The following is an 11796-nucleotide window of genomic DNA, read 5'->3' as shown; positions in this document are numbered from 1 at the left end:
CAGTTGTGGTGGGTTGAGCCCGGTGCTGGGGCATGTGGGGACAGCGATGCCCTGAGATCCCATATACAGTGCCCCAAATCCAGCCCCATAGAGCCCCCAGGGGCTGCAGGGCACGGTGGGGGGCGAGGGCAGCAGGAATACATGAGTGAATGCTGCTCATTGCTATGGTAAGACCCCTCTGCCACAGCACCCTGCACTCCAGGAGCCCCGATCTGGGGCATGAGGATGTTTTGGGGCTGCTGGAGGCTCAGGGTGAGAGCTTTGGGATGAGAACTCACCTCCCTGCTGCCAGCACTGGGCTGGATGTGATGGTAAGTGAGTGAGGAAGGGGGAAAGGAAAGGGTTAAGAGAAAGCTCAGGCACCTTTCACTATAAAAAACAAATCTTTTATGTAAAAAATAAACCTAAACAAAACCCACGACACCCCCGCTGCCATGCTAGTGACAATACAAAAGGCTGATTTCCCCAGAACACCGTGGAAAAAAACAAAACAAAATAGCTGGATCCAAATATATATAAATTGTCAACGGACGAGATCGGAAATAGCACCATGCTTCCCCTGCCCAGCCCTGTGCCCTGGGACAGACACACACAGAGCCCCCCCCTAAGGGTGCAGGGCCCACAGCTCCAGGCTCACTGCCCCCATTGATGGCTGGGGGTGCCTAGGTGAGGGCAGGAACTGCTCAGCCCCTGCAGCACGGGAGCAAACCAAGCCCCAAGTGGGATCCAGGATGCAAAGGGTCCAGAGTGGCATTTCCAAGGCAGGGGTGGGCAGAAAGTGTCTCTAAAATCCAATCTCAAACAGGTGAAAAAAACCCACTTTTCTGTCCGTGCCGCAGGGTCGTGTAATGAAAAGAAACATAAAAAGGCCAGGGGAAGAGAGAGGAGAAGAGCAGGAGCTGCATCCTGAAGGGCACCGCAGCCAGGGACGCTCTGCCCGCAGTTGTCTGCACTGCAGCTGCACTGCTCAGCTCCAGCCCTGTGCCATCCTGCAGGCAGGCAGCTGGGACCACATACAGCCCCCGTGCCCCATCTCAGTCCTGTGTGGTCAAAGGGATGCCAAAGGGAGCAGTCAAATGCTCCTTTGTGTGTTACGTGGCCTGACAGGTGCTGGCGAGGATGCGAGCCACGTGTGCTTGCCCATCTACACGTGCCCATGGGCTGGTTGTTCTTCCCCAGGAGCTGGGCAGAGAGAGGCAGAGGGGGGAGGGGGGTGTAGAAAGGGGTGGGGGTCGCCTCCTCATTTGGCTGGTTTGGTGATGATGCGAGCAGAGAAGTCAAAGAGGTTCTTGTTGATTTTCCGGAGGGTGCTCACCTCCTCTTCCAGCTCGCTCACCTGGATCGTCAGATGCTCCTGGTCTCCCATCAGGTTCTATGGCAAATAAATGTGACAGTAGAATTTCAGGGACCTGGAGCTGACAAGCAGCACATCCCTAACCATTTAATCCCCTCCCTTCTTTATCTCCCATCCAAAAGCTGCAGCCCTGACGCCATCAGAGGGTTCTCCCATCCCAGCTTTGCTACCATAGGAGCCCTGAAGGGATCTGCCTCATGATAAAGTGCCTTCCCCCCCTTTTCTCCCCCCAGAGCAGCTCTCACCTTTTCTCTCGTTGAGCACATCTGAGAGTACATCTTCTCTGCCTTCTCTAGATAGCTCTCCCCAGACTCCTGCAAGGACCAGATGGGAACAATTAATACAGAGGACCTGAGCCCTCCTCCCCCAGCAGCCCCAGAACACTGTGGGGGAAGGTGAAGATGTCCCCCGTCCCCTGCACTCAGCCACATGGGGCAATGCAATAAGATAGTGATGCCATGGGTATAGCCAATATCCTTTGCTGCAGCACCAGGAGAGCGTGGCTGCAGCTCCTCTTCAAAACAGAAAGCCTGTGCTTGGGGAGGGGTCCCAAAAGAGACCCTCTGAGGGTGCCCATGCAGGGGACAGACAGCAGAGGAAGCTTGGAGGACAGCACAAGGCTCTGGGTTTGTCGTGCTGCTGCTGCTCCCCCCCAGCACCGTGCTGCTGGCGTGCTGACATTTCCAAATCAGCTCCAGCCCCTCCGCTGAGCTGCGGGCAAACAGCCCCTCCTGGTTGGGCTGACACTGCGCTGCATGGAGCTCATCCATCAGCGGGGACAGGGCTGTCACTTCTCCCAGGGACAGATGCTGACAGAGGAGGGAAAAGCTTTGGGGCTGCTGGCAAACAGGACAGGGACAGACAGACTGCTATGGCAGTGAGCCTGTGAGCATTAATGGCACAGGACAAGCCCTGTGGCTGGGGATGGCCCTGCTGGGGCTCAGTACAGCAGAGAGAGCCCAGAGCACAGCACCAGACGGGGAGGACAAATGACTGCACCAGGCAGGACTGCAAGGGGAGCACAAAGGGAGGGAGAATGGATTTCACTGCATTGGAGAATGGACTTTATGGAGTCGGGGAACAGCCTCTGGTTAAAAAAAAAAAGGAAGAAAGAAAAAGATGATGCTCAGTAGAGGATCTCAGCATGCAGGACTCAGTGCATGGTCTGCAGTGCATGGTGACTCTGGTCAGCTCAGGCCTGGTCAGCCCCATCCTTTGCCTCACTCCAAACCACCCTACCAGCCCAGAGCCCACTGCAGGAACCTCACAGCCCACTGTACACTACACCACAAACAAGAAGTGCACCAGGTCCTTCCCCAATGACAAAATAGAAACCAGACCCCATGGAGCTGCTGATGGTTCACAGCCATCAGGCTGGGGGTCAATCCTACACCCCCCCCTCCCATGCAAACCCTCCCCTGCCCAGTACCTGATGGTGCAGCCCGAGGCGCAGCGTCACTCCCTCGCTGCCCTGCTCGTCAGTGCTTTCAGTGCCATAGAGGTGCTTGCTGAATTTAGGAAGAGGCACGCTGGGTTTCCCATCTGGGTTGAGCATGTTGGCTGGGGCCAGCACTATGAAGGCATTCGTAACCGGACCTGGCGGGGGGGGGGGGGGGACACACACACACAAAGAGGGATGGGTCACTTCTCTACCCACCCCAACATGTTTCTTGGGTAGAACAAACACCAGGACCTGTCCATCTCCCAGCACAGTGGGACAGCACAGCTCTCAGCTCCAGGGACACACCGTGCCCCCCCCTCACCATGCAGTGATCCGCCTGTCCTCTGCAGCATCAGCCATCCGTCAGCCCCTGCGGCTCACGCTGCTGCCTCCTGGTAATGATGTATCACATGCACTCGTTTGGCAGAGCTAACGAGCGCTTTAATTACTACATTTACCCACACAGACTGCTGCTTTCTGTCAGCAGCCCCCTCCACCCCCTGCTGCGAGCTCACACTCCTATTCCCATTGCTCCCCATATCCCTGCATTGGCTGCAGGACCTCCGGCCCCTGTGGCTCTGAGCCCCCCCACGGCCCCTGGCTGGTGTGTGAATGGAGCTCAGGCACTGCTCATAAATCCTGGCCATCCATCTTCCCCACCTCAACTCGACCGCACAAAGGGAAAGGTTAAAAGGATCCAGATGCACCTGAGCGAAGGCAGGCTGCCACTGGAGGCACAGAAAGCTGCACAGCAGGGAAGGAGCTTGGCCTGGGGGCTGGAGCAGCCTGATGCTCTGGGTCTGTGCTAAGGAAACACCTTGGAAGTGGAAAGATCAGCAGCCCAAATGAGAATAGAACTGGCCTCAAAGCTCAGCCCTCCTTGCACACTTTGTCCTGCACACACTCCATTCAGAGGGTGCTCAGCCAGGAGCAGTGCCTGTGCACACAGTGCCAGCTTCTCTGCAGTGGCAGAGCAGCCCTTGCCCTAGCAGTCACAGCTCATTACCAGCAGCAGCACAGCTCCTCAGTGCCCATCTCTCTGCCTGTGCTCAGCCCTAACCAAGGACAAGCAAACCTTAGAGAAGCCCCCTGCATCCTTCCTGCCAGCACAGCCATGCTCCTCTCCAGCCCTGAGCCATGTCCAGTTCCTCTCATCTATTTCCAGCACCGTCATGCGGGGAGGCCACTGGTTTCTCTTTTGCCTGCAGCCGCCTCCTTTGCCCCCATGAGAAGGACATCATTGTCCAGAGCACATCAGGCAGGGGGTGGCTGTCACATCAGCTGTGGTAGAGAAGCCAACGTCAGCTATGGCTCACAAAGGGAACATGCTGGAGGGGCAGCAGAGCAGCAGCGTGGAACAGACCTTGCCAGGAGGGCTGCGCTACAGCTTGGAGAGGCAGAGGAAAAGGCAAAGGGGAGGCCACAGCCAGTGAGCAGGGAGCCCATGGCTGGGGCAGCCCCAAGGACGGAGGAGTCCCACATTCCTGATGCAGAAAAGCCACAATGAACCCATTCCTGGGCTCCCTGCAGTACAGCTCTTGCATTACGTCCCACTTCCACGCTGCTCCCATGCTCAGATGAAGCATCCAAGCACCAACAGGGTGGTAATGGTGCCAGGGCTGCTGAGGAAGCCCAATCCCTGCCCATAGGAAGAAGCCAGTCTGCAAAGGATGCAAAAAACCCCCTTGCCTCCCAGCCCTGGCACCCAACCGTATGGTGCTGCAGGGGCTCATGTCTGACTGTGCTCCCTTGAAGGCTTGAGGAGGGTTTTAATGCTTGGCTTGCAGTGAAAGCTTGGCCACCTCTCCTCTGATGACTCACACAGCTCAAGTTTTGCCTGCTTGCTCTTGTACTGCTAGCAGGGCAAGGCTGCATGGCTGCTGCAGCAGGTCCCTGGCAGAAAAGAAAAGCAGAAGGAAAGAAGGAACAGGTCTGCACACAGCCTGGGTCTCACAGCCTGCAACACGAGGGCTAAATCACCCACTGCTCTGAGGCACCTCACTGCAGATCTGAGCTTATAAGCGTTGGTTTGCATGGTTTATTGGGTCCATCCGCCTGAAATCCCAGCCTGCTGATACCAGATTCTCTTCAGGCCTAATGAGCTCATGGGTGCCTGCTGCTGGGGGTCACTGTTTCTCCTTCAGAAGCATTCTCTCCCTCTCATTTCCTCCTCAGGTGCTTGGGTGTGACTGGGAGAATTGCTCCCTTTGGAAAACAAGAACCTGGACTTCCTCAACGGCCGGGTGAAATCTGTGACTCACTTTCTGACAGTGCACAGAGAGCTTGTTAACAGACGTGGGCAAGGTCAAAACCCCACTCCAGACAGCTAAGGCATCCCTTTAATGCCTCTGCCCTTCCCAAAAGGGTGAGACAAGCAGCATAGAAATGCCTGAATTGCCGAGGGCAGCGTCAGAGCAAGACAGCAGCAGCTTTTAACAGACAAGGAGGGAAGGATCATGGAGATAAGGGCATGCCTACCTTTGTGATTCACCGTCTTCAGGCACTGCTTGCTCTGGATGTCCCATAGCCGCACCGTTTCATCGTGTGAGCCAGAAAGCAACAAGCTGCCATCCGTGGAGACTGACAGACACGTCACCTGGTTCCTGGAATGGGGAAGGAATGTTTAAACTCTGGGTGACCCAAGGTCTGCCAGAAACCGGTGAGGTGGGCAGTCAGGGGCAGTGAAATACATGGCAGGTATGTCTGGTATCTCACCTGTGCCCTTTGAAGATCTTCCCATTCTCCCGCTCTGTCTGGAAGGTCCGGTCTCTCTGGACTGGCTGCAAACATGGAAGATGGAAGGAAGAGTGAGAGGGGATTGAGTTCAGCAAGACTGAAGGCAGCAGATTCATTGCTGTATCTGGACAGGGCAGAGGAGGTGCAGGGGAACATAGGGGTTCCTTGACAGATCACACTGTCACACAGACAGGAGGTGGCAGTGCCACACACACAGTGCCAAGTCAAGGCTGGGCCACACAATGGCAGTGCCAAGCAGTTCTGAAGCCCCAGCACTCACCCAGGCACAGAGATCAACCTGGAAGATGGATCCATCCATGCCACCACAGAACATGTGATACTCGGAGAGGTCCAGGGTCACAGCCATGATGCCCACATCAAACAGGACTGAAAGCAGGAGCTCCCCAGATGAGACTTCCCAGAGCTTGAATAAGACAGCACAGGAGAATAAGGGGCTTAAATATTCACTGCTTGACTGGAAGAACACGCTGCTGCTTACCAGCACTGACATGCCCAGCAGCAAGCTGGCAGCACATACCAGCACCCCATCCCACTGTAGATGGGGAAACTGAGGCACAAGTTGGCTTGCCCTGGGTCACTTGTTAAGTCCCATGCTAACCAAGACAGAATCCAAATGAGACTCTGGAGGCAACAAAGCTCCTCAGCAGCTCTAAACCAGCCCGTGACCTCCCTGTGCCCGTCTTGTCTCTCGGGGTGGATCCCTCCCAGCTCCAGCTCTGGAGCTGGTTATGCCTAGAGGAGCCAGCTCTGTGTTCCACATCCTTCCAGATCAAAGGGACAACAGCAAAGGGAGATGAGAGGAAAAGATCCCCACACCCTCCAGGGACAATAGAGATGACAAAGCATGAGGAGCCCTGGTCTGAGGGCAGGTGCAGTGAAACCACTGGTGTTTGGAGAGGCAAAACTCATTAGGTCTGGCAGCTCTGAGTCATCACAGAGGCAGCCAAGAAACTGAGCTACTGCAACCAGCGTGGACAGCTCTGCAGAAGTTCAGCTTTAACCCTCTGGGGTGTGCAAACCTCCAGGTTACTTTTTGTCCAGACTGGTCCAAGTCTTACCTTTGCTGTCTGGTCAAGGGATGCGGTGGCAGCTCGTGCTAAAGGTCCTCCAAAGCCACAGCACATGTCTGTGATGGGGAGGCTGTGTCGGGACCACACGTGGCGAGGGTCTGGGATCTGGGAGGGCTCTGTCTGTAGAACGCTAGAGGGGAGAGAACAAAGAAAAGGGTCAGCAGTGCTGGGGATACCAATACAAAGCGGGTGTGAAGGAAAGCTGGCCAAGGCTCTGCTGCCTCTGGAATGGCACCGTGTGTGTGTGTAGGAATCAAGCTGAAGGCAGAAGTGGTCAGCAGCCACAGCACAAGGAGAGCAGGCACTAGAGAGATCCCCCACACCAAGGGACAGAGCTCTCCGCTGCCATGACCTGGGGAAGGGCACAACCCACCCTTTGTTAAAAGGAGAAAGGCAGTCAGAGGGATATGCTGTGATAGGGTAACACTGGAACAACTTGCCTAAGGAGGGCACAGATTCATCACCATTAGTAAGCTTTAAGAACAGCTTAGAGATGTAGGCTTAGGCAGATCCAATCCTGCCTCCAGGATGTGGCGGCTGATCTCGTGCTGTGTTCCTTGTCCACAAGCTCTCTGCTCCCAGAACAAGCAGACCAAGATCTCCCTGTGGCCACTGTTACCTGTACAGGTTCCACACCAGTGCCAGGCAGTCCTTTGCCCCCGAGAGAAAGTGGCTGCTGTCATCAGTGAAGCAGAGACATGTGAGGTCCTGGTAGTGTCGGTTCAGGATGGCCAGGAGGTTCCCATTGGAGACCTGAGGAAAGGACAGGAGAACACTCAGCAGGGAGTAAACACAGCAAGAAGCAGCTTGAGCAGGTCCTGGTCATGGTGATGCTGGAATCCGGTGACAGCACTGCAGTTTCTCTGGTCAGGACAGAAGCACGCAGTAAAGATTTCCTGTTTATTGTTAGTATTACTCTGATGGCTTCCTCCAGCCTCCTGTGGCATCTCAGCACTCAGTTTGAAGGCACGCGATGGCTGCAGGGGTTATAAAGCCATAGGGAGCTGTGTGCCAGCCTGGGGGCTGATGCATTCTAGCCAAGGTGGGTGCTCTTGGACCAAGAGGACCTTGAGGGTAGACAAAGAGATCCCCAAAGCCAGAGCTTTCCTTGTTAAAAGGCAACACTGAGGATAGAGAGGGAGCTAAGGAGGTGGTGAGGGAGCCCCAGAGAAAAGAACAGAATCAACTCCCTCTCATTGTCTGAATTATATCTAAAAATAAAAGCTAACTGCAATTCAACAGTGAACAAGGGGTTTTGCAGAGCAGGTGGATAACTGAGGCTCCTGGAGACCATTTCCAGCTCTATGATGGTTTCCATGCGGCCTCTCCAACGTGTGCCTGTTTGCTCTGCCATCACCCACTGCTGCCAGCTGCTCTGAAACACTGCCAAGGCAAAGCTAGCTGGAAACAAGGAGAAAGGACCATGCTTTGCAGATGAAGCAGAGCAGAAACCAGCTCAGAGCATCACAAGTAAGCAACTCCCACTTGCTGCAGTCTCAGCCCCAGTGTTCCCTGACGAATTAAGATAGAGCCACCCACGTAACGAGGCTCAAAAACATTCCCCCAAGATTGAGAGGTTTACAGGTTAGACATCTTGGTTTTTAATCCTGGGGCTAGGAACAAGCTGTGTTCTTTTATTTACTTGGCGAAGCTCTTAGAACACAGCATAATCCCCACATAAACACCACCACTAATTGAAAATAGGATGATGAACAGAATATATCAGCCTGTAGGGACATCCAGCTCACAATTCACATACAAACACTAGGCCAGAATGTGGAAGGGATGCTAAGTGAATGCTAAGTCTTGGTTTCTGCACAAACCTTCTTCTCTCCAGGACTGCTGGGATATTTCACTTCCTTCAGATCCAAATCACTTTGACCTGCACTGATTTATGGCAGCCTTCAAACTGACACTTCAACTGCACACAGTTTTGAAGCCAGAAAGAACAGCACCAACAAGATGCCAAAAGATGACCACAAATAAGTACAAAGTCTTATGGTAAATGTGAGGAGTCAGACCCCAGGCCCAGAAAGATGAGGGAGGAATTGCTGTGCTGGAACACCCCTCAGCATGGGTGTAATGCAAACCCATTCCTGCACCTTGAGAGGCTGTGAGCTCAGCAGCTCCACACTGAGCCCTGCATGGGCAGGGTGTGCTCCTCACCTCCCACAGGTAGATGCTCTCAGCAACACCAGCCAGGATGTAGAGCCCGTTGGGAGAAGCTGTTAAGCAGGTCACTGGCCCAGGGCAAATGATCTTCTGCTGGAGCTGGTCCTGGGAACACAAAGACAACAGCAGCCATTTAGTAGGGATGGGGATTTGGGGAGGAAAAGGGAAAGCAGAGCGTGGTTCAGCTCAGACTGGAACACAGCAGAAGAGACAGTGGAGAACTGCAGCCTCTAGGACTGCACAAATCCCACTTGGCATTTCACTTTGTGTTTAAACCCATAGCAGGAAGAGAAATTCCCCTTCTTCCCACCTGCATCCACACAACTCCAGCCAAAGGCAGCAGGTAGCAAAGGCAAGAAAATTGGATAGAATTATGCTCCATGATGGGGAATCCTGGAGATTCAGCAGAAAACAAGCTAAGATTACTCCAAAATTACATGAAAAGGAAGGGAAGGAAGGGAAGGAAGGGAAGGAAGGGAAGGAAGGGAAGGAAGGGAAGGAAGGGAAGGAAGGGAAGGAAGGGAAGGAAGGGAAGGAAGGGAAGGAAGGAACTGTTCTCTCTTTCAGAACAGCTGTTTTATAGCAGATCCCATACAACGTGTGGGGACTATAAGAGAGCTCTGGGCCCTCCCTATGGTCTGGGGAGGAGGGGAGAGGGGGATCTAGGGCTGTGCAACACCATGGGGGGGTTCTGTGGGGTGTAGGGGGGGCTCAGGATGTGGGGCTGTATAGAAGAGGGGGATCTGACCATGGGGATATCCATATAGAGAGTGTCAGAGCAAAGAGATGGAGGTCCTTATGGAGGCCTCCCACCACAGAAGTGAGGGGGGGGTCTTCAGAATGGGGGGGGTCTTCAGAATGGGGGGGGTCTTCAGAATGGGGGGGGCCTGGAGAGGATCCCAGCACCCATAGGGAGACAAGAGGGGCCAGAGGGGCCCTAAGCAGGGGGCGTCTGACCATAGAGATGCTGGAGGTCTATGGATAGAGGGACCCCCCCCCCCAGCCGGTACCTTCCTCTGCAGCTCCCACACGTTGATGTAGCTCTTGCCCAGCTGGGCCCCCAGCAGGTGTTCACCTCCCAGCAACGCCAACCCGCGAGGCCCGGTGTTCCCACCTCGGTAACCGGGTAAAGCGGAACCCGAATGCAGCTCCCAAACCGAGCAGTTACAAAGCGGCCCGGCGGCGTCCGACACCAACGCCACCTCCATGGGCGCCGCCATCTTCGCGGTCCTCCAGAGCCAGAGAGAGCGAGGCTGGAGTGTAGAGCGCCGCCCTTCCGCTGGGGGGACCAATCATAGAGCTAGACCGCTAGTGGGCGGAGCCAAGCGGGATGGAAGCTCAGCAGGGTCCAACGTGTTCGGGGTGTGGATGGGTGACCTCTCGTAGCCCCCCCATAACCCTGAATGGGGGCGGATAAAAACTTCACACAACCACGTATTTTTTAATTATTTTTTTTTAATATCTCATCAACTTTACAGGGTTACAATCGTCTTAAATATTCTGCAGCTTAAATACAATCTGTATAATAATGTTATTATAAAATGTAAACTTTCAGTGTTTTTTTTTTTATTTTTAATTTCCTTTTTTTTAATTATTTTTTTTAATATATATATATTTTTTTCGTGTGTTTTCTTTCAATAATCAAAAGGTTTCAATACCTGAACGTATGCAAAACTGAAATAACCCGCCAGCTGTGGGATGGAGCCCCTCCAGCCGCCGCTCTCAGAGGTAGAAATGTGGTTTTATGTCTATTTTTTTTGCCTTTCTTTCATCATTTTTACCTTTTTTTATCTTATTTTTTGCCTTTTTTCCCTTTTTTTTTTGGTCTTTTTTTTTTCTTTGTTTTTGTTTCTATCTGTTTTATTTACCTGAGTTAAGATGTGCCCGTTGGATGAATACCTGCAGCTGTTCCCCCCTTGTGTTCCTTTTCCTTTCCAAACCCATTCATTTCCACTTAATTGATATGCTTATGGGGGGGGAGGAAGAGAATCTGAACCCCAAATCCCAATGGCTGTATGTATAACACATGGAACCCAACCCAAGGCAAAGGGGGGGGGGGAGCCTGGGATGGACCCTCAGAGTGCAGCTCTGCTGGGTGTGATGCAACCAAAGGGCACTTCCAGCCTTTGGGGGGGGGGGTGGGATAAAGGAGGGGGGGGAAAGGGGGAAAATGGGGGGGAAAAGGGGGAAAATGGGGGGGGAAAGGGGGGGGATGCTCCCTCCCCACCAGCAAAAAGGGGCTGAAAAACCCCCAATCCCCTGAGTTTGCCACATTCCCATCCCAAGGTTGGGGGTGGGGGGACACCTGTGCTGCTGGGGGGAGGGGGATCCATGTAGGATGGGGGGGAACCCTGTGCTCCCATCTGAACCTGAGGAATTGAGATAACACCGACGGGGGTGGGGGGGCATTGGGACGTGATTGTGTGTCACGCAGATGTGCATGGAGGGGGGGGGTGATGTGGGGATGGGGATGGGGGGGCTGCTGGGAAGTGGCCATGGGTAAAGCAGAGTAAAATGGCTGCGTTGGGGTGTTGGGGGATCGCTTTGGGAATGGCATCGTGTACAAACAGGAGCTGTGCCATTCAGAACAGGCATCGTGAATGGATCTGCAACAGCATCGCTGTGCACAAACCCCATCCAGAGGAGCTCATAATGCACAAATGTGACCTGAGTGTCACCCACAATTGCATCATGCACATATCCCAGCCGGGCAGCATTGCACACCTTCATATGAGGACACCACCTCTAAGCTTTTGGCTTTAAAGCACTGACTTGGGGAGCACAAGTGATGCCTCTGGACTGGGTGTAATGCTGGGACTCCTCCTGGCCCCCAACCCAAGCCTGTGTGGGTGCTGCTATGGCAGAAGCAATGCCCGGGGCATGGGGAGCAGCAGGGAACAGATTTTGTCCCTGGAGCTGCAGCAATGCTGACACCACCCAATTTTCCTGCTTCCTCCGGCACCACCATCACGCAAAACAAAACGCCCCGTCCCATCATCACC

The 11796-nt window shown here is 54.0% G+C and overlaps 1 protein-coding gene across 1 annotated transcript; it reads right to left on the bottom strand.

The window, feature by feature from the left end:
* Window positions 1-364: 364 nt before the first annotated feature.
* On the bottom strand, window positions 365-10034 carry WDR18 (WD repeat domain 18). The gene is made up of 10 exons (XM_015886332.3): window positions 9805-10034; window positions 8789-8899; window positions 7242-7375; window positions 6611-6752; window positions 5812-5955; window positions 5511-5575; window positions 5274-5398; window positions 2784-2950; window positions 1600-1668; window positions 365-1372 (listed from the first exon to the last, which is right to left on the bottom strand). The coding sequence occupies exons 1-10, from the start codon at window positions 10012-10014 to the stop codon at window positions 1241-1243; spliced, it is 1299 nt and encodes a 432-aa protein (XP_015741818.1). The 5' UTR covers window positions 10015-10034; the 3' UTR covers window positions 365-1240.
* Window positions 10035-11796: the final 1762 nt, after the last annotated feature.

This window comes from Coturnix japonica, chromosome 16 (genome assembly GCF_054131305.1).
Source record: "Coturnix japonica strain WE chromosome 16, WE-NBRP24, whole genome shotgun sequence".
In the NCBI taxonomy this organism is placed as follows: domain Eukaryota; kingdom Metazoa; phylum Chordata; class Aves; order Galliformes; family Phasianidae; genus Coturnix; species Coturnix japonica.
Note: the sequence above shows the minus strand (reverse complement) of the source record. Positions and strands in the feature narration are given on the sequence as shown.

Excerpts from the sequence above, each read along its gene's own strand:
- WDR18 (XM_015886332.3), bottom strand. The coding sequence starts at position 10,014 with ATGGCGGCGCCCATGGAGGTGGCGTTGGTGTCGGACGCCGCCGGGCCG. Across the intron at positions 2,951-5,273 it reads GAAGACGGTGAATCACAAAG|GTCCGGTTACGAATGCCTTC; the intron begins GTAGGCATGCCC and ends CCCCCCCGCCAG. Across the intron at positions 1,669-2,783 it reads GCCTCGGGCTGCACCATCAG|GAGTCTGGGGAGAGCTATCT; the intron begins GTACTGGGCAGG and ends TGGTCCTTGCAG.